The sequence below is a fragment of the Pseudopipra pipra genome, chromosome 3 (assembly GCF_036250125.1).
Source record: "Pseudopipra pipra isolate bDixPip1 chromosome 3, bDixPip1.hap1, whole genome shotgun sequence".
Lineage (NCBI taxonomy): Eukaryota > Metazoa > Chordata > Aves > Passeriformes > Pipridae > Pseudopipra > Pseudopipra pipra.
In genome coordinates this window covers 64,151,630-64,172,652 of record NC_087551.1, presented here as the reverse complement: position 1 = coordinate 64,172,652, position 21,023 = coordinate 64,151,630, and the positions used below count along the sequence as shown (strand labels likewise).

At 36.6% G+C, this 21,023-nt stretch overlaps 1 protein-coding gene across 13 annotated transcripts in view; it reads right to left on the bottom strand.

Moving 5' to 3' along the window:
* TRDN (triadin) overlaps positions 1-21,023 on the bottom strand; it is a 225,112-nt gene that overhangs the window by 79,584 nt on the left and 124,505 nt on the right. For 11 of the 13 annotated variants that reach the window (XM_064649623.1, XM_064649621.1, XM_064649624.1 and 8 more), the window contains 2 exons: positions 11,714-11,749; positions 8,359-8,412 (listed from right to left, as the gene is read on the bottom strand). In XM_064649623.1, coding sequence (XP_064505693.1) covers positions 8,359-8,412; positions 11,714-11,749 — 90 coding nt within the window. The remainder of the gene's footprint in view (positions 1-8,358; positions 8,413-11,713; positions 11,750-21,023) is intronic. The other 2 variants (XM_064649630.1, XM_064649628.1) reach the window with 1 other exon arrangement.

Below are 21,023 nucleotides of genomic sequence, written 5' to 3'. Positions count from 1 at the left end.
CTTTCCTATGAGAAATTTTATAAAAATTAATAACATGGAATTTGACATCAAGCATTTCTGGGAAATCTGACATGTCAGGAAATTTCAGGTGATTCCTGCCTTGAAATTTGAATGGAACGGACTTAAACCTTTCATTACATGAGCCATAAATTTCAAGAAACTAGAGACCTAGATCTTTCCTGTTTGTTACAAGTTATTATTGCTTGATCTCAATGTCTTTCTCTTTGCTTTTTTTTACTTCCAAGTAGTTAGTATGACGTAGGAAAGGATATTGCCAACTGTAGAAACATTAGACATTTGCCTTGGCATTTGTCATTCTTTTTATATTTAACCATTTTTGCATATATATGAGACTGTACAGCATGTTTTTATTTCGGGAAGCTTTTTTGGTGATATGTTATTTTTCTACCATGCATGGAATTCAGATTTGGTTTAGTTTGACATTTCACTGTCTTTATATGCTCTGGTGCTTTGAACAAATGACTTTTCCTTTTTTTTATGAAAACTGGTAATGTATTAGATGCCCATAAAACCATATAAATGTGTTTTTTTTCATTACTAGTAACATACTCCTAGGCAATCCAGAGTAGCTGGAAGATAGAAGAGAACCTGAACCTGTCTCTGCACTCTTCCCCAAAGCTCAAATGGTGCTGAAAAGCATCTAAGCTGGTAAATTCATTGTGGTGCACTTTAATCTTTACTACTACGATAGACAGTCACAAACTGGGACTCTCTGCCATCCCTTAGAAGAGAATAAATTGATATCCCACATAATTTATATAGCTATGTGTGCACATGTATGCATGTGTGTGTGCATGTGTCATCTCCTAATTCAGATAGAGCATTCATGTTCAAGAAGTGTTCAGGAAAATAAAAATTGTATGAGGAATGACAGAGATTGGGAAAAGTTTAAATAAATGGCATACCAAGTGGCTTTGCTATTGTGTGTCATACACCACATGTCAATTAACCAATACTGTTTTGTTTGCACTCAGTAGCTGCATAGAAATGGTGTTTAACTGCTGTACTGTTGTTTAACTTTTACCACAAATATTTCAGTCACTCTTGTCATATTCTATGCAGTGTCTTGAATACTTAAATCCTTAGACAGCAGAAAGTTAGCCTAGTCTTATAGTTTTGTAATCTTGGTTTTACAGGATATATGCTTGTCATTTCCCTTCTCAGACCTTCATATCACATTGTTTAATTAAAACCAAATGAGACAGAGTGGTAAAGCTCTCCAAGATATCTTTTCATTAAGAGTATTGTGAACATAAGCAACCAGATACAGGGAAGATACCTTTAGTTTCTTCTGGTGAATGGAAATTTTGCAATATGAGTTCAGTCACGTGAGATAATCCCCATGAGAAAGTCTTGCATCAAACTAGGTTTTTCCATTTCTCCTGCTACCAAGAAGAATGTGTTCTGCTATAATTCTCTCCTATTCTTACTTTCTAGATCAATGTAGAAAACCTCACCACCATTGTACACTTTGATTCATAAAGATAACGAACTGTACAAATACATTTCTTTCTGGAATAAGAACAGAGATAGGAAATCCCTTACTTGGTGAGATCATGCCACACATATAATTGTTCCTCTATAAATCGTCTTTTGAGGGGGGTAACAAACAGTTTTTCTGATGGATTTTTGTGAAGGAAAGCATTTGACAATTCTCTGTATCAGCATCTTTATATGAGAATTCTGCTACCATGTTGGGAAATACCTGAGAAAAATTTTATGCAAAGAAAAGAAAGAAAAGAGGCCTGGAGGAAATTAAGTACTTTCATTTTCATCTATTTGGTCTACAGCTTTTCTTCACAGGCAGAAAACAGTGACATCAAAAGTGAACATCATAAATTCTAGATGTAGTATGACCATATATGGTATAGGAAAGTAAACCACACCACTGCTGCCCTGTAAATCAAGTGATGTTTTCATAACAGTCTCAATGAACAAGGTGAGGCCCATTTATTCCCATTCTAGCAAAGTAAAGGTGGCACCACTTTCAAAACATTATTATCTGGGAAGATAATCATATCCATAGTGTATGCAATAGTCTAATCAACAAAACTTAAGCATGCCCTTGAATTCTTTGTTGATTCAAGATGGAGTTAAAGATATGTTAATTTCTTGCTTAAAATTGACCCCTTTTTGACAAAAGTGCACTTAAATCATGAAAAAGTTCAGGGCTATGAAAATTTACCAGCTTCAGAACAAAGTACCTTAAAATGCATTTTCTGTAAAGAGCAGACACTTAAATAATCCTTTTAACTCGGATTTGTACTTAAATAGCACTTAATTTGACCCTCTTTTATTTGCATTATTGTTACTTTCGTGTATGGAAAAAAAAGTCGTTTTTGTAGTTTACTTGCTCCCCCTGCCTTGCTCTTAAAGTAATGTTGCTTTGTGTTAGGAATGCAGCAGTACTTTGATGCATATCAAACATCTGGTAATAAAAAAAGAAACAAGGCTGCATTTTTAGTACAAGTGTCTTCACAGACACTGTGATCTGAAGGGAAATATTTGAAATTATTTTAAATCTTTATCATCCTTAAACAGAGAATACTGTAAGGAAAGTATAAATACCAAGCTATGAGACTGGGCTTTTCAACATCTTAGTAAAAGTCACAAAAATAACCTGGATTTCAGGACATTTACTCAAAAATAATTTAAAAAATTGGTGAATAAAAACAGGATTTCAGATGAGAAAGCTTAGTGTTAAATAAGCTATTCATGCTCTATTTAAATAAATCCTATAATTAAAGAATTCAAGGTTGTAAAGTAAAATCTTCTAACATCAGAAAATTCTTCTGCTTTCAGGGCATCTGTTGTGACATGTCAATAATTCATTTTTCCTTTCCTATTCAGAGTTAGATGAATTCAGAGTTCAGCTTACATAATCATGTGAACCATTTAAGTCATCTTGTTCTGTAATATTTTCTCAGACTTGAGCTGAGATGAAAATGTCAATGGGTTGGAATGATTTGTGGAATACATCTCCATCCACATAATACATTCCTGCAGATATTAAGAAGTGGCTGAGTGATGGACTACTGCAATAGCAGCAAGGTTTTAGCGGCTGAGGGTACAGTGCATTCCTGGCAGATCAGGAGCAGAGTCAGCTGTAAGGCTTCACTAAAGCCCAGTGGAAGCACCGTAGGACAAACAGGTGAGAACCAAGACCCAGGTTCTCCTATCCTTTGGCAGGTTGCTGGTGACTGAAATCAGATAATTTCCAACTGCTGTGCAAAAAACAGGCAAGACTGGAACTATCCATTTAAAACCAGAAAGAAAATCAGTAAGTCAGAGAAGATGTGATGTTTAACTTCCCAAACAGTTAAGGTGGGAAAGAGGAAGAATTATGCTAATATGGACTGAAAAAAAAAAAAAAAGCCTTGGTGATGCAAAAGACCTACAGAATGATCCTGGACCTAAATCCAAGGACCCCAAGCAGCAGGATTAATGCAGGTAGGGTTTCATTATTTTGTTTACTGCTGCATAAGCACCTACTAAGTGTATTTATTTTATAAAGAAATAAACTGCAAAGCCTGTCCTTATGCCATCAATAAGTTACCTCTAATATTTGGCCCTCAAGAGTTAGATTGTAAACCTGGAATATAAACCCTGAGAGTGGCTGTTCTTATGTTATGAAAAGTCTGAGAGGGTTAACTTCAGGGACCAGAAAACTGAACAGACTGCTGCAGCTTCCAGAATAATTTTCTTTGTAACACCTGCATGACAGAAATATGTGCAGAGATGTTCTAACCAGACACAGTGGCTGCTTATAAAGAGAAATTTCAGGGCACATAGAGGCACCACGTGACATAAAAGCCCAAGGAGATTGTGGGATGGCAAACCTACTAGGGCCATGTCCATATACTGTGAGAGAGACAGAGAAATAAACTATTCCTCTCCTTTTCCTCTTTCCAAAAGTACTTACAGGGGGTGTGTAACATAAAATTATACTGGTTTTTGAAGTCTCTCCTCTTTTACTGACTACACAAGAAGATATGTGTAGTCACATAAGGTGAGAATAGGTAGGTTGATGGATGATGCAGAGGGTGTGGTGCTGTGAGTAAAATAAATCCCAAGATGTGTGACTTGAGAGAGTTACCTGAGTCTGAGAAACCTGAAAAGCAATCCATTATAATTTTGCCTGTTCCACTGTGTTGATAAATTATTCAATAGACATGGTGAATTTTATTAATTTTTTTGTAACATTTTCATGGTTTTAGCATTCTTCCTATGTACTTCTGTCCTATAAGTGATCATTAAAAGACAACCAATTAAAAGACAATCCAGCTCCTTAATAAACCTCTTCAACATTTCAAAGCACATCTACTGTCCCGTAAACTTTTGTTATTTCTTCCTTTTTATGTAGAATAGCACTGGTTATGCACTATGGAAATAGCTTTCCTGCTGCCATTTTAGTTGCATTGTTTACCTTGAACCAAGAAATAAAATAATTTCTCTGCTAAGTAAATACTGCCCGTTACCACTAGAACCAGTGGTTCTTCCTGCATTAGGTAGAGTGATCTGAACCTCTTCAACACATCCTCTGACGAGGTTTTTCATCATAGCCTGCATTCTAATATTCTGTACTTACACCATGAAGGCATTTCCTATATAATTTTCTATATAATGTTCTCTTTCTGCTTCTTACCAACAGTGGAATGATCAAAGGCATGATAAATTAATAATAATTCTAGCACAACTGGTAGTCAGTTTGAGAGATTGGATGCAGCTGACATCTGAGCACTCAAAATTAGCTATTGCATGTCACGTTTATTTTATGCTTTCTAGATCCAAACTAAATTTCATTGATTTTCAAGGGAGAAATTGTGCTCAAAAAGAGATTTTGTTATGAACCCAAAGGGAGAAAAGAATAAGATTTTTTTTTTTTTTTGCATGTGTGAGGAGAGGAAGATGGGGAAAATTAGGCATTAAAAACCAGCAATTAGGCAGTTAAGTAACAGTACAAAATCTGTTAAACATACTGTAAAATTAAATTAAAAATTTCAAGACCATTCCAGGGAAATTCTAAACTGCAATTAGGATTTAATTTTTGCAATGTTGAAAGGAGTTAGAACTGATTTTTAAATCAGGCAAATCATCAGGGGAAAGCTATCACTGGTGCTTATAGAAGGTGCATGAGTCTTGCCTATGAGGTTATCCCATAAGATGGAGTCACAGATGAGCTGTTCCCAACCCTCACCCCAGTTAAGGGAGTGCGTGGGGCTCAGTGGCACCAAGGCTCCTTGCTGCCTACTGGGGAACATACTCACCCTCCTGCTAATTTAGCTGCAAATGCTCTCTGCATGGTTTGAGCCTGTGCTCCTTGCCCTGTCCTGCACCACCATGTGCTTGCTTTCCTTATGATGACAAAACAGACCCAGAAAACTTACCAAGATGAGGTGTGGTGACTCTGTGCCCCACTGCTGACAGCTGGACCACTGACCCAGTAGAATTAGCTATAGCTGTGAGGCATGATAAGTGTTGCGGTGTGGGAATTTTTTCCAGGTGAGCCTCCACAGGGATGAGAGGGAGAGGGTTTTCCCTCCCCTCCCTCGTCCTGACAAAGGATGGCAGGATGAGGCAGTTGCTCACCACCTACACCCCTGGCTCTGAGAAACCCTTCAGAGAACCTGCTGGGCCCAGCACACACAGAGTGCCTGAGGAAAACCCATGAAAGAAACGTGCACCTGTCCTCAGTGAAAAAGGGTAGACAGATATCTTGTAAGGGTAGGTCACGCTCAGACCTGTCCTGCCTGGCAAAGTTCAGGAGACAAGGCACTGTGGAGAAAGAAGAGAAAATGGCAGCAGGGTTTGGGATGGGGACAGCATGTGACAGAGTAACTGAGGAAGACTGGTGCAATGAAATATCTTCAACTCTGATTTCTCCCTTCAGAACATTTTCATGCATCTATGAAACAATTCTGCTTTACAGCCAAATACTGGCCTCTCCGGCCCAGTTTCTGATGGTTACCAAAGAGGTAATTTTTTCCAGTTAGAGAAAACTGGAAATATTTGAACGTATCCACTTTCAAAGTCATGTAATGGAAATTCATTAAGGCTGATTTCCTAGAGCGGTTGTCAGCTTCCAGATATGGAAGTTCTCATAGACTTCCAAACTCTATATTCACTTCTGTTGCTTTCTCTGTATAAATATATGGAGATAAAAATAGTGCACATTGAATTAGGCAGGGATTTCTTCACCAGTGGCATTATGATCAGGAACATATGTGATGTAGGTGCACCGTAAGATGACCAGCTGTGCTGTCAGTCTGTTCAGTCTGTTAAGAGGAGTAAACCTTCAGCTTTAGGCATTCTTGGGTACAGATTGTGATGTAATAAGATATGAGGAAGAAAATGAAATATGAAATTGGATAATATATTTAATTTACTGCGCTAATAGGCAACAGTCTACTTACAATGTTTCCAAACAAGCATATTTAATATTTTGCTATGGTGAGTTATTCTGGTGGTAAATTAGTTTTCAGGGAACTAGAGGGGAAGCAAAAACGTAGAAGTCAGAGCCTACTGCTCTTTATCGCTTTTAAGGTAAACTAAATAGTTAGAAATATGTCAGAACAAAGTTATTTTAATTTTCCATAAGAAGCCAGTTTTCCCCCTTTCTTTGTCTTAAGCAGATTACTGTCATCACCATTCATGCCAACAAGCAGACTCATTGGAATATTTTTCAAAAATGAACACAAATTTTGGAAGCAAGCAGGTGGAATGAATTAATTATAAGCATATGGATCTAACATAATGGTTTCTGTAGTGTACTGTTCAAACATCTAAGGGTCTAGCTATACAACACACTGGGGGAACAAAGCTACTTTAAGAAATTATCAGTTACGTGGATATAAACGTGTGTGGAGCCAGACTTAGGTCCAGACTAAATGCCCTGTCACACACACATTTCTGGGATAGTTTTTAGCTGTAAGGCATGGCAATGGTGTGGTTTACACTGTTTTCCCAGTTGTGTTAGCACAAGTGAACATGGTGGCAAACAAACACAGAAGGCAGGGATGGGGAGCATTGGCAGGGAAATGGTGCTTCTTAGGCCAGCTTCACACAGTGTATCCTACAGCTGAGCAATAGCCCACATCAACTGTGAGTCCAGACTACGTCCTTTGTTGGTAGAGGAAACTGAAGGTGCTCCTGGTTTGCACTGGTCCCTGACCAACTCCCAATCATCCCTACTGGTGTAAGTCATTATTCTCTCTTTCATTAGAACAGATCTCTGAGATAGACTACAGACATGCTCTGAATTATACAAAGAGAGCCAGAAAACAATCTTAAAGAAAGGAAAAAAAAAAGGAAATAAAAAGATCCCAAATCCATACAGTGGGATTAGCTGGAGGCAAGAAGCAGCAGAAGTGTGGGCTGGCCACTCCTGCAATACCAGCACCAGAAACAGCTCAATAGCACAGAGCCTGGTGCAGTATTGGCTGCCCTGCTTTGGGCTAGGATAATATTATAGTTTTATACTGACCACACTTTCACATGGGGATTTCCTGAGCATTTTTTTGATAATCAGTATAAAATGTAGTCAAACTACAAATATAATAAATATTCAGATTGTTATTAATTATATTAGGTTTTATTTAATTAAGCAGAAATGAGATGTGGCTTTTTTGAAGATGGCTGTGAAGCAGATGAGATCAGAAATGAAAAAAAAAGTAGTAGATTTTTACAATCCAATCTAAATTCAGGTAGGAATTTATGACATTATTTTGTTGAAAAAAGTTTGCTTATCTTTTCGGCGCATATTTATTATTATCTAAAAGCTGCATTTTGAAAACCTACTGCGAGAGCAGCACTTTGAAAAATCAGATCTTCTTAAAGGGCTGGAATATAGCTTCACAAGAAAAGTAATTTCTGTAAATATTGCTTTTAAAATCAGTCTTTACATTCAGATTATTTTTTTTTAAAATCAAGACCTGCAGAATGGCCCAATAGTTGGGGCCCAGTAGTTGACCCCCCTTTGGAGGCCCAAATTAATAGATCCTTTAAGACCTGCTTGCAAATAGGCAGTTGTTTCACTAACAGACAATTACCTGTAAAATAAGTCTATTGAAACTTTTATTTAATATTCCTGCAACCTCATAGTTGCCATGGGAAGACGAGAAGTAAATATAATGTTATAAATCAGTGCTAAATATTTTTGTTCTTAGCAAAAATTGAATGTACAAATTATCACAATAATTTAGAGGAAACAGATAAAAAAAACCCCAAACCCAAAGCCAAACAGTAGCTTTTGTGCAATCCAGCAGATGGTGCTATGATGCAATAAACTGGTTCGAGAGTATAAGAAATACATTGTATGTGAACATTTTTCTCCTTTACCTGGTGCTGCTGCTTTTTTGATAGCTGGATTGGCTGCAGGAGCTTTTGCTGGCTCTTAAAAAAAAACAAACCAAAAAAACACAAACAAAGAAACAAACAAACAACAAATTAAACCAATTATTACAAAGTATTATATCTTAAAAAAACCACAGAAATCTGAGGAAAGGCTTCCAATGAGGTACAACCTGTAGCAATTTTTTCACTGAAGAATTAAACAAAGAGATTACCCAAAGGGAGAGGAGCTGTCTTCAATAAACTCAAAGGCAACAATAAAATAACCTTACAAGCTGAAGGGCTAGTAAACTCTGGCTGTTAGGCACTGAATCACTTATTTTAGCTTTTTCTGCCTAGTAATTCAGTATCTATTGGCAAAGCAGAGGAAAGGAGGTATGTAGGGGTGGCCTTGCCCCTCAGGGAGCAAGGCCTTGCCCCTCAGGGAACATGTATGTGCTGGACATCTCTGCATTTGATCTTGCAGCTATGAGAGCAGAAGGTCTCGAACCAGCCTACATCAGATATTGAGGATTCACTCTTGTGAATTCAGCAGTGGTGCTTCAGGGGATCTCACAGCCATTCAGTGCCATCCTTTCCCCTAATCTGAATCTCTCCCTGGTTAGAAAAGGTGAACTTGGGCTACTTCTGCAAAGTACATCCACAGACTTGGCTCTCCATCCTGAGGAATGGAGGAGCATTAGGAGAAGATCTCCGTGTTTGATCCTGCACTTGAAAGAGCAACAACGGTATTCCCCTAGCACAGAAACAGGCCCTCACAGGTCATTAAACTGTAATTCTGTTCCTGGTCTTTTAAGTGCGCTTGCAGTATATTTTAGTGCACTTGCACTATACTCTCTTTGCAGGTAGAACATGTCCTTGCAGAATGAAGATCCAAGTGATGAAGGATATGTTCATCCCCAAGTGGATTTGGGGAATCTCAGCCCTAGATAGAAGAATCTAAGTAGTTTACTAGATTTATTTACTCTTCACTAGTGTTTAGTTAATTGCTTTTACTCTCAGCAACTAACAAAACAAACTGTACTTAAACCACAATAATTTAACGAATATCAATAAGGAAAACTCCACCAACTGTCATAAAGGATTTTGTGTATCAACTAGAAGGTCCTATAAATTAAAATTCACATTTCTATATTTTGAGAGGAAATAACTAATGATTTTAATCACAAGTTGAACTACAGATTGTCAAAAAAATGTTAGTTAATCCTTCACATCTGCCACTGTGTTATTGCAAAGAAAAAAAAACATGGCTAAATCAGGAATGTAATTTTGAGTTCTTCCCTCCAGTCTTTTGAAAAGTTCATAAAAGATGCATAGACTGTCTTGCGAAACAGAATGAAAACAAAATATACTTTGCATGTGTGGTATTGTTTTGTTTACATCCATTTAAAACCCCACAGCAGATAATTATATCCTAACTTAGTTATTATCACAACATTGTAATTACTTGGGGTGCTCACACCTCCTTCAGGGAAATATGTAGAAGACCTTGAAGAAGAATTTACTTAGTATTACTTTCCTAAGTGCCAGTTCTGGCAGAAATAAGAGATCTAACTCTCATGTTCTACAAGTGTCAAGTTGGATTTAATACAAAATTACCGGACTCTTGCAAGTCCCTTCTGAGCTCTGAGCTAGAGCATGGTGGACAGTGTGACTTTTTTTTACTTTTTGTTCTTAACATCCGTGAAAAGAAACTAAGTTAGGATCCTTTTTGTTCTACAAAGATTTTTCTTTTCACTAAAATATTTAATTTCTGAGCAACTGAAATAATTATAGTTGAGAAAAAATAAAATTAAGGGTATGTTTCATCAGAAATTTCTTTATTTAATTTTTAAATAAATTTTCAGTAGCATTGAAACAAAACTAACCAATGTTTTAAACTTTCTTTTGCAAGCATACACTTTTCAGTTTGTAATTCACAAATTATTTAAGTGCTAATGACTCTACATATTTATGAACTAGTTTCAGATACAAATTTCATGATGGAGCTGGGACGTTTTGCTGTGACAGCTGCTGTGGAATTCTGCCATGAAAAGCATCATAAAATGGTTTGGCTTGGAAGGCACATCTAGTGTTCCTTAAAGTCCATCTAGTTCCAACTCCCTTGCCACTGTCAGGGACACCTTCCACTAGACCAAATTGCTCCAAGCCCCATCCAACCTGGCCTTGAACATTTCTAGGGATGGGGCATCTACAACCCCTCTGGGCAACCTGTTCCAGTGCCTCACAGCAAGATACAATAGAGATACACAGAGATACACAGTAGAGAGTTTGTTCCTAATATCTAATCAAAACCTTCCCTCTTTCAGTTTAAAGTCAATACCCCTTGTCCCATCACTGCATACCTTTGTGAAAAGTCCCTCTCCAGCTCTCCTGTAGGTCCTCTTTGGGGGCCCAAATTAATAGATCCTTTAAGACCCGCTTGCAAACAGGAAGTTATTTCACTAACAGGACATTACTTGTAAAATAAGTCTATTGAAATTTTTATTCAATATTCCTGCAAAATTTGAGTAAGAAGCAAATGTATAAGCTTTCCTTGATTGCCAAAAGAAATCTTTTAATAAATTGCTACAAAACCAAGGATGTCAGGAGATTAATCTGCCATTCATGTCACGAAAGATCATACATGGAAAGTCAGTGCATTCTTTAATCACGAATTTGAATGAGATTTTGAAGCCCCATAGTTTTTCTATATTTTTCCTATATACTATACTTTCAGAACAGAGAGCTGAGCAGATGTAGTCTTACCAGAGAAACTGTCTTACTATCCTTACTGTGTTGAGGTATTGATGCTTGCAAATTTGTAGAAAAGGAAGACGTAAGTGTTCCTCTGTTAATGATACCACATTCTCAGAACATTTTGTGGTTATTTTTTTAGAAGAGCTCAACTCCCATCTCTCTTCAGAAGTCTCTGTGTTGGAATCAGAAGTAACTAGATAGGCAGGGCCCTTGTACTTTTGTGAAGATAAATTTGGTGGTCCACAGCATGTTGAACTCTCAGCCTTCTCAGCTCATTTATGAAAATTGCTACCACTGAGAGCACATTTTGCTGACACTTCAATTTGACATTTCCTTTCCTAGGAAACTTTTGTTTTTTAAGACAGTGATAAGGAAGAGGGGAAGGCAAAACTGTCAGTCACAAAAAAGAGTGTGGAATTAAAAGTAAGACAAGAATGTATTTAGAAAGTAAGAGACACATGAAATCTAAACATATCATTTTTCAATTATAAATGGTGCAGCTGCTTTCTTTGCATTTTCAACAATTCAATAACTATTATTTTTGGATTATTGAAATGCACTCTTTGAAACTGCATGGCATATAAAAGAGATAGTAGTTTCTTACTTTTGAGTTCTTTGGACACAGCAGCTTCTTTTTTATCTGTAAGATAAAAAAAAACACAAACCAAAAACACACATGCATGAAACATAGAAAGGATATAAATAGATAGAAACTACAGTGTGTATTTAGAGGTGAAACAGCTTATTTGCTGCAAAGTGCATCTGATGATACAGTGCCTCAATTCAGTTCTGTTTCTTTCATGGTACAGTTACACTAATTTAACCCTAAGTGTAAATACAACAAAATCTGTGTGAGCATGAGCAGTTTTGTTTAATTTCTGTATTGTAATCCCTGAAATTTGACATGTGGTTGAGTTATCGTGGTTTGTATGTACTGGCTGAGCTATAGTTACTCACCATGTGCACATTGTTAAGATGCATAAATGCAAGGGAAGATGAGCTAGGAGCCTAAGTTTAGAGATGTAATGAAAGGCACTCTCTTCTTAAAGATCTTACAATCGTACAACTGAGACCTAGTTTAGAAGACATCCTGTCTAATAATCTATAGTGTGTGGAATAAAGGCAGAATAATGCTTATGTCTACAGCATATATGAAGGACAAATGAACTGTGCTCTTAAATACTAACACAGGAAATACTTCAGGGTAGAAACTGCCAAATTAAGTTGCCTGCAAACCCGAGACTATCCCATTACTGCTAAAAATATGAAGTTGTTTCAGTTTCTGTTGCTTCCTAAATTGCTGTGAAGAAGTTGATATGAGATAAGGTAATGCAAATGACTACCAAGTAGTCTAATAAAAAAATCTTGAAAAATTTGGAGGAAAATACATTTCTACTTGGGTGAGATGCTGCTCTGAACTGAATGTTTCTAGGTTAATCCTCTGCTTCCCCTAACTCTCTGTGAAAGTATGTTTTGCAGGCATAACTTCAAAGTATGATAATTACCACATTTAGATGAAATTAACCATGAGGCAGCTTTTAGCCATGTTATCTGGCTGAGGAGCCTATTGAAGCCTTCAAGAAGCGCCTATTAGTTGCCAGATATGGAAATTTTGAAAGGTATATATTGCAGTGATATGAATCATTTATCAAAATAATCTTCTATTGCTGGAGGTTATAAAAAATAAATAAATTGACAGCATCATTTACAATAACAGACTGGATCTAAATAAACCCCTCAGGTTCTTTATTCCCTTTTTTCATATAAGTTATCATTTATTAGGACAATGTACTTCCATATATTTTAAAACCATAATTTATGTTCAAAGAATCAACATGTTTTCCCATCATCTGAAATACATAACCTATAGTAAATTCTGAGTAAAAAGCTGGACAATTTTTTCCAGTAAGAAAATATTATAATTTGGGGGGTTTGGTGTATTTTTGCTTTGTTTTTAAAGTGAAGAAAAATTAACAAAACCTGATTCCATTCGCACATATTAATATGAAAATGTAAATATTTTTACTCTTATGACATTCTTTTCAAACCAAGGTGCCTAATATTTGATTTCTATAGCTATATTTAACGATCTAGGCTGCAATGATTAACAGAAAAATGTGCACAGGAGGTTTTGTAGGATCTTGAATCATAGAGGTTCCTTTGAAGGTATATAGCATTTACATCTACACACTTCATACTTGAGTGAAATAAATGACCCGGCTGCAAAGAAATGAACAACTGGTAGATCTTACAGAAGGAGGGAAAACTGCTCAGAACTTCTGAAGTTCCTAAATGTAGTTACCTGCTATAATGCAGCAATATCACACAACTAAACAACTCAAAGGAAAACAATACCAAAAATGAAGTGAGCAATGAGTTAATTTGTGCAATTTAGGACAATGAGCATTTTGTCTCATTCACTTTTGCTTTGCACAGGTCTAGGGTTTAACTTTTAAACTATGGGAGTGTGGTTGGAGAACGTAACTTATATTACATCAGGTTTTCATATTTATTACGTCTTTTTCTTAAAAACAACAGTAAGCTCTCTGGCCTCTTGGTGGGTCTGATTTTTCATGTTAGTTAAGAAGAGGTATTTCCAAAACAAATTAACTTATATTCAAACACTAGTATTGGACAACCTGTGAACATTATCCTAAACACATCAACCTAGAAATACCAATCAACCTAGAAAGTATAATCTTCAGACCTCTAGGTTTTTTTCTCTTTAAAACTTTACATCTGAAGCCTGGTACAAGAAAGGCAAATGTGTGACATGAGAATGATTATTATACTTCTCAGAAGCTATGTAATTTCATTAGGACCTGTATAACATGTGAACATCAGTCTGAGTACTCTAGCAGCCTTGACCAGTAGTATAATCAAAAGCACTGTGGTTATCCTTCATATTGCTGACAGAACTATTTGATATCAAACAACAGGGCATGTATTTTATTTTCAAGAAAAGCCACATTTCTACAACAATGTAAAGCAATAAAAAGCCCAAAACTTTAGTAGACTTATAATAGAAGACAAGACTTCAAAATCTGATGCTTTCGATAATTTGGTGCCCAATTTGAAGCAGTCATTTTTTCAGAAGTTTTAGAGGACATGTTTGATATTTAGGTCTTCTTAAAGGTCTTGCGTAAACCACACAAATACTGTGCAGTCCAAAGTTTTGGATACCTCTTAGAACCCTAGCCATTACTTTTTTTGAAAGAACATGCAACAGACTTTAAAAGGCTAAGCACCATAGCTGACAAAATAATTTGTCAGCTGTGGAGTACCGTGAAGCACCCTTTTCATTTTACAGTTATTCTATCGAGGTGTTTGAAGGCAGTTGTATTCTAGTCTATATTATCAAAAAGCAATCATGTTTGTACAAGCTCTCGTCTTCTCAGGTGAATGAACAGGTTTTTCTTTTATTGACTCTTGCAAAAGACTAAAGTACAGCAATACTTAAAAACTATTTTATTAAAAACCACCAAATATTTAAACAAATATGATCTGACTTTGTTCTTATCTGTACAGGCTAAAAGGATCAATTTTGAATTCAAACTAAGAATGAGCACAGATGTATCTCAGCAGAACAGCAAAGGAGTATTTTATTTTTTGCCTCTTTTTAGCACATAGCTCGATCTTTTCCTCAGGCCTTGTTCAAAATTCTTTTGAAGTAAACTAGCAGTACACAGTAACTGCAAATGATATCTAAACTACACATGGGACAAGAAAAAAAATCTCTCCAAGCTTATATAGTGCCTTTCATGACAGTGAGTCCCTAGGAGGTTGGTAATAAGCTATTAGAAAAGAATGCCCCAGTACTCTGGTACAGAGTGTGGTTGTTTGAGTTTAAACAAACTTCCAAAATGGAATATTTCAAGCACTGCTCTGAAGTGAATTCCAGATCTGGGGTTCATGAAACTTTTACACCTTTTTTAGCAGTAGATTTATAATACAGTGTACACTATACATTTCATTACAGGAGATCTTTGGCAGCTCCATACAACCTATATTTTTGATATCTAAAAGAAAGTTATGGGAAATAAGTGGGTCTCAAATTGCACTCATTTGAAAAGCTTCTCTGTGCCTTTCCTCCTAAAAATCTCTCAAACACATATAAGAGTATTAAAAATCTTAAATTAAAAGTATTATCCAGATAAGTGAATATTTCAGAGACAGTATAGTGATAGCTCAGATAATGATACACTATTTAAAATAGCTGGCTAAAACCCCTCTTACTATTGGAAGCATTATCATTTATGTTGTATATAAACCAAACTTTCTATTTGGAAGCTTCCCAAAGAACATGACAGTAATATCAAATTTATAAACAGAAATTCATTTCAACATCAGTGGGAAATCACAGTGTCCCAACTGAACAGTAGCTAATATCCTAATCAAGCATAGTGTAACCCAATAGATTCCTCCACAGATGATCTGGACTAAGTACCAACACCTTGGAGAATTACTAGATGCCTCTGAAAGACATGATTTACTGAATCAAAAACTAAAGAGAAATTTAAGATATTAAGCAGTTACTAAAGGAGAAATTCTCACCCTAAGCCTCAGCTAAAATTTTTTTAGTTTCTCTGTCTTTAATTGATGATCACATACTAGGATGGACTTAATCAAACACCACTGACTGGCTAATGGTCTATATGTACCCACAGAAAATAAGTTGTGCAATGAAGATGCCTCACACAACATGACCATAGCTCTCAAAGAAGAATGTTCCTAATAAGATTCACACAAATCTTGCATCATTGCTTGGCTCTTACTGTTTATTTTGCCTCAGGTATTCAATTCATCTTGTGATTAAAAGTGGGAGAACAAAAAGAGAAGAGGGAAGAAAAATGAACAGAAAGTTCAAGAATAAGAGAGAATTGAATTGAAAACAAAAATAGTATTTTCCAATGTCTTGGAACCAAAATTGTGTTGATTTTCCAGAAAAAAAGAAAAAGGCTCCTGGCTGTCATTATTGACCAAAGCACAATTGAGTGCCAGCTTTGGGAGCTTGGTTCTGGCTTTCCAAGTGCAATACAATAGCAGAGCTTTTATGACACCACACCTTACAAGTATGACAGTTAATGTTCTCCTTACTGCCCTGGGCAAGAGTTCAAAAAAGTGGAAATAAAAACCATAGCAGGTGGTACCTGATGTCTGAGAACTTCCATCATGTGAATGGAAAACATAATTAAAGTAGCCTAGAGACCAGTCTCACTACAGTCTGTTCCCAAGCTAGAAGATGTACCAGAATTTAAAAATAATTTATAAAGTAACAAGATTTGCTGTTAATGTGATTTACAGTGCTAAAAGAGGAAGACACCCCAGATAGCTGAGCATTTTGAAAAATAAGATGCTGTTGAGCACATAGTAATTAAAAAAGCATTCTCAAACTTCCTATTAAAATATGTTGTGGTCTAACATTTCTGGGTTTTATTTACTTGGAGTTCTTAAAACTGCTTTTCACAATACAGCATTGATTTCAACTAATATTACAATTCTGAGAAGTGTTCAATTCTGAACTGTCTTTAAGAATTTCTTACCCAGTTGCTTTTTAATTTGCATTATTTTTGATAATTTTACACTAATTACATGGCATTACTGAAATTATTTTCACCTTACCACATCTAAAAGTTTTTGGGAGTATTTTCTTTATTTTGATTTCAATAATTTCTGAAACAGATGCTCACATATAGGTGTGTTTTCTCAGAGTATCTACCCATTTTGTTGTAATGTCTCCATTATACAATAAAGATTTAAAAAATTCCATATTACATAGAATTAAAGTAGTATTGTTTCTTCTTTTCAGTGGAATTAAAATCTAGGAAGGCTCTATCAAAACTGCTTATACTAATGTAAGATTATATTTTTAACATACTTCCCCAAAACCCTAAAATTTGATGTTGGCATAAAAGAGCTGTTCAGAAATATCAACATTTCTCCCACATGCAAAGTTCTGTGTTTGGACCAACACTTGATTTTGTTCCCTATCTTAATCACTGAACATGGTATTGCCATATGCTCTGTGACAACTAATGACAAGAACTCCTCTTGTCTTTCCAAAATATAATTTCTTGGTAAGCCTGTGAAGGGCACTTCACTGTACCAATGAGACTGAAGATATGCACAAGGGAAAGCAAAGTACTGCTGCTTCAGAGCTGTTCCTGACCCACTTGGCTATAGCAGTAAACTCTCTGACCAAAGTTTAAATAATTTCCTTTGAGAATAACTTGGGAATAACAGTGAAATTTATTGGCAGGGGCCAGCAAGACTTGAATCCTAGACTTCAGGTTATGCATTTAAATCTCTAGTCTGCAGAGATTTCCCCATATGAAATGAGGAGAAACTGCAGATAATGTTATTATAGCTGGGTAAAATGGGAGGATGTGGAGCTTCTGGAAGTTAAAATCAAATTTCCCCAAGCAACATGAGACTGGACTATAAGAAAGAATTCTTAAATGTACTGATAACCTATGTGGCATATAAAGTAGTTTGAATAATGTAGGACTATGAAAAAGAGTTAATTAACTATCATTCCTCTGTTGTTGGTTACCATAGAAAACCGGTGATAGTACTCTAAAATTTTGACAGATCATTTTCCATTGAAGCAGGAAAAATTAAACCCTTCCATCCATTCTCTGTGAAGGGTTCCTTCTCACCTCATCACCACCTCTATTTCCTCCCCATTCACACTAACAGGCTTTTTGAAACTTCTATGTGTCCAAGTACCTTCTGATTAACCCTTGTGTGTGTTGCTTCTCCTGTGTGCTATCTCCTTGCATCATCCTGTCTATCACCATTTACAATTCAGCTCTATATTCTGCCAGTGAGTGCCTGCAAACCCTGAACAGCAGAGCATCAGAGGCAGGTAGCAGCTTAAAGCTCATTGAGATTTCCAGTAAGTGGTGTGGCAATGCACATGGGTGAAATACTAAATGTTACGTCAAGCAGACTTCCCAAGATCCTTAAAAAGTTCACTTGATACAGTAAAAGATAAAGCAAGTAGAGGAGGGATGTGAGCCAACAAGTGATTCAGTTACAGTAAAAAACAGTCTGCACTTTGGGAATGGCCACTTTCAACTGTACCAGTGATTGGTGATTTCTCCTTTGTACTTGCTGGAATGCATTCAGCCTTCCCCTCCACAACCACAGAACAGGTGGAAACATGTTCATGTCCACATTAAATGCTTGCTCAAGTCTGAACAGTATCCTAGCTTGTATCAGAACTCCTGCGGCCAGGGCTAGGGTAGTAATCATCCCCTGTACTCAGCACTAGTGAGGCTGCAAATCAAATCCTCTATTCAGTTTTGGACCTCTCACTGCAAGAAAGTTATTGAGATGCTGGAGCGTGTCCATAGAAGGGCAATAGGGTTAGTGAAGGGTCTGGAGCACAGGTCACATAAAGGGCAACTAAGGGTGCTGAGGTTGCTTAGCTTGGAGAAAAGGAGGCTTGGGAGTGGGGGAAGGGGGGGAGACCTTATTACTCTCTACTACAACCTGAAAGGTTGCAGCAAGATGGATGTCGATCTCTTCTCCCAGAAAACAAGCAATTGGACAAGAAGAAATGGCCTCAAGCTGTGCCAGGGGAGGTTTAGATTTGATATTAGGAAAAAATTCTTCACAAAAAGGGTGATCAAGCACTGGAAGAGGCTTCCCAACAAAATGGTTGAGTCATCATCCCTGGAGGCATTGAAAGAAGTGTACATGTGGCACTTAGAGACATTGTTTAGTGGTGGAGTTGGCAGTGCTGGGTTTAAGGTTGGACTCAATGATCTTAAAGGTCTCTTTTGCAACCTAAAAGAATCTATGTTTCTGTGTTCCATTTCCTTCTGTATTCATCAGACATGGTTTAAAAAAGCAAAACTTCTGGAGCATGAGATCACACTCATCCACACACAGGAAGCTCTAAGTGCAGTTAATTACAGAAACTGCAGTCATTTAGGGAAAAGGTAATGGTTTTTTATGTAGCAAATGTGAGTAATAACATGATTTAGGAATCAGATACTTTCCTGGAATAAACTGTCCTTTGAATTACTGCAAATATTATAAAACCGGGAAATTTTCTTCAGCATTTTTTATCTTTTCTTGAAACAGCATGGGGGATAGACTCTCTAATTTTTTTTTAATAAAGCTCAGCACCAATACTTTTTGAAGGATTCAGAGGAGAAGTTTGGGGGTTTTTTGCAGTCGGAATAGGCTTTTTTAAGTGTCTGTCTGCTATGCATCCTTGTGATACTTTCTGTACTTCTCAACGTATTTCCATTTCTTTCTTTCTCTTGGATAGATAGATGTACAGATGGCATCTATAGACATTATCAATAGGATGAAGATATTTTTCATATTTCTGAACACAGATGCAGTCAACATTCTCACTCTGATGAAAAGGAGATCTTAAATAATGAAATGTCTGTTCGTTCATCTTTATAGATGACACACTACTCTAATTACACTCTCATAAGTGAAGCAGAATCTATGAGAAAGGAACCTCATGCAGAAAACATGGCAATCAAGCTAAAAATCAATGCTTTTATAGCCACAGTTATGTAGGGCTCTTCTGTTAAAGAAGATTTGCCTGTTCTATTTTCCTAATCATTCAATTATACTTCATCCGACTTAGTCTCTCAGAGTTACATATAGCAAGCCACAAAACTGGCTCTACTTCTTGGAAAACATGTCAGGAGAGCAAACATGGACATTGGGAACATTTATTGAAAGGTTAAACAATTGTAACTGAGACTGAAGTGTAAAGGTTGCCCTGTTATAAGTCAGGAATACCTCTGATCTATGAATCTTTCTAGGGGAAAGGTACACAAGAGACTGAAGTATACTTTAAAATCAGTGACATGAATGTCTTTATCCAATAGGTGCTCATCAAAATCTGCTAAAGGCTTTTAAAGCTTCATTTCAAGGTCAAGGGAAAAATTTCTTTTTCTTTTTAAGAGTAAAGCAAAAGAAAGGAAAGAAAATCAGTCTGATTCCAGACTCTGAGTATTCCTATTGACTGACTTTACCTGAGAGCCAAACCTTCAACTTGTCGATGGAGCAACAGCAGAAAATAGATAGCACTGCATAGCTATGCCATTTCAACCTGTCTGATGCATCTGTGCATGGATGTTTAACACAGAATAATTATCCTAAATATCAGGCCTGCTGACTCAGATGCACATCTTATTCTGAGGACACAAAATTTTTCCTTCACTAAAAAGATTAACTTTGTGTTGTTTGAGGCATAGGGATATTCTAATCCTGTTATTTCCGGATGTGACTGGAAAAATAAACATTACATTAATCCCCAGACCAACATAAACAGAGTTGGGGTAATAAATTAGATTCTTTAATTAAAACTATGCCACCCAGCAGCTTGCGCAGCACAGGTAGTTCATTCTACATATTTGAAAGACCAAAGGCAAACTGCTTATTTGGTTACCTGTGTGGACTTTAGATCGAATATGTATCACCTTCTAGCTTGATTATTTCTAGCATCACATCTCCTCGAAAAGTTCTTTGTGAGATTGACAAGACAGTGTCAGAAGAAATTGCCTGTCCAACACTAAAATGACTCCTATGCTTTGCTCAAGGAAGATTTTCTTACCAACTCATCAAAAAGTAAATTAGTAGTATAAGCCCAAACCTCCTCCCTTTTATCTGTATTTATTAAAGGGTTAAAATTTCTAATTCTTTGCCAGCTAGATCTTAACAACATAATTCACCAATTGCCTTTCTCACATCTCTCCCTACTTTGTGTAGTCAAACACAAAACACCAGATCTGGACTGAGCAATACTCAGCATAGCCTTGAAAGTGCTCAACTCCCAGTAGTCAGCAAACGGGCCACTGAAAAGTGCATTGAGCTTATTCATCCGCTACTAACATTTCAAGAACAGGGCAGGCACTGCAGGCAGTGAATATTCACCT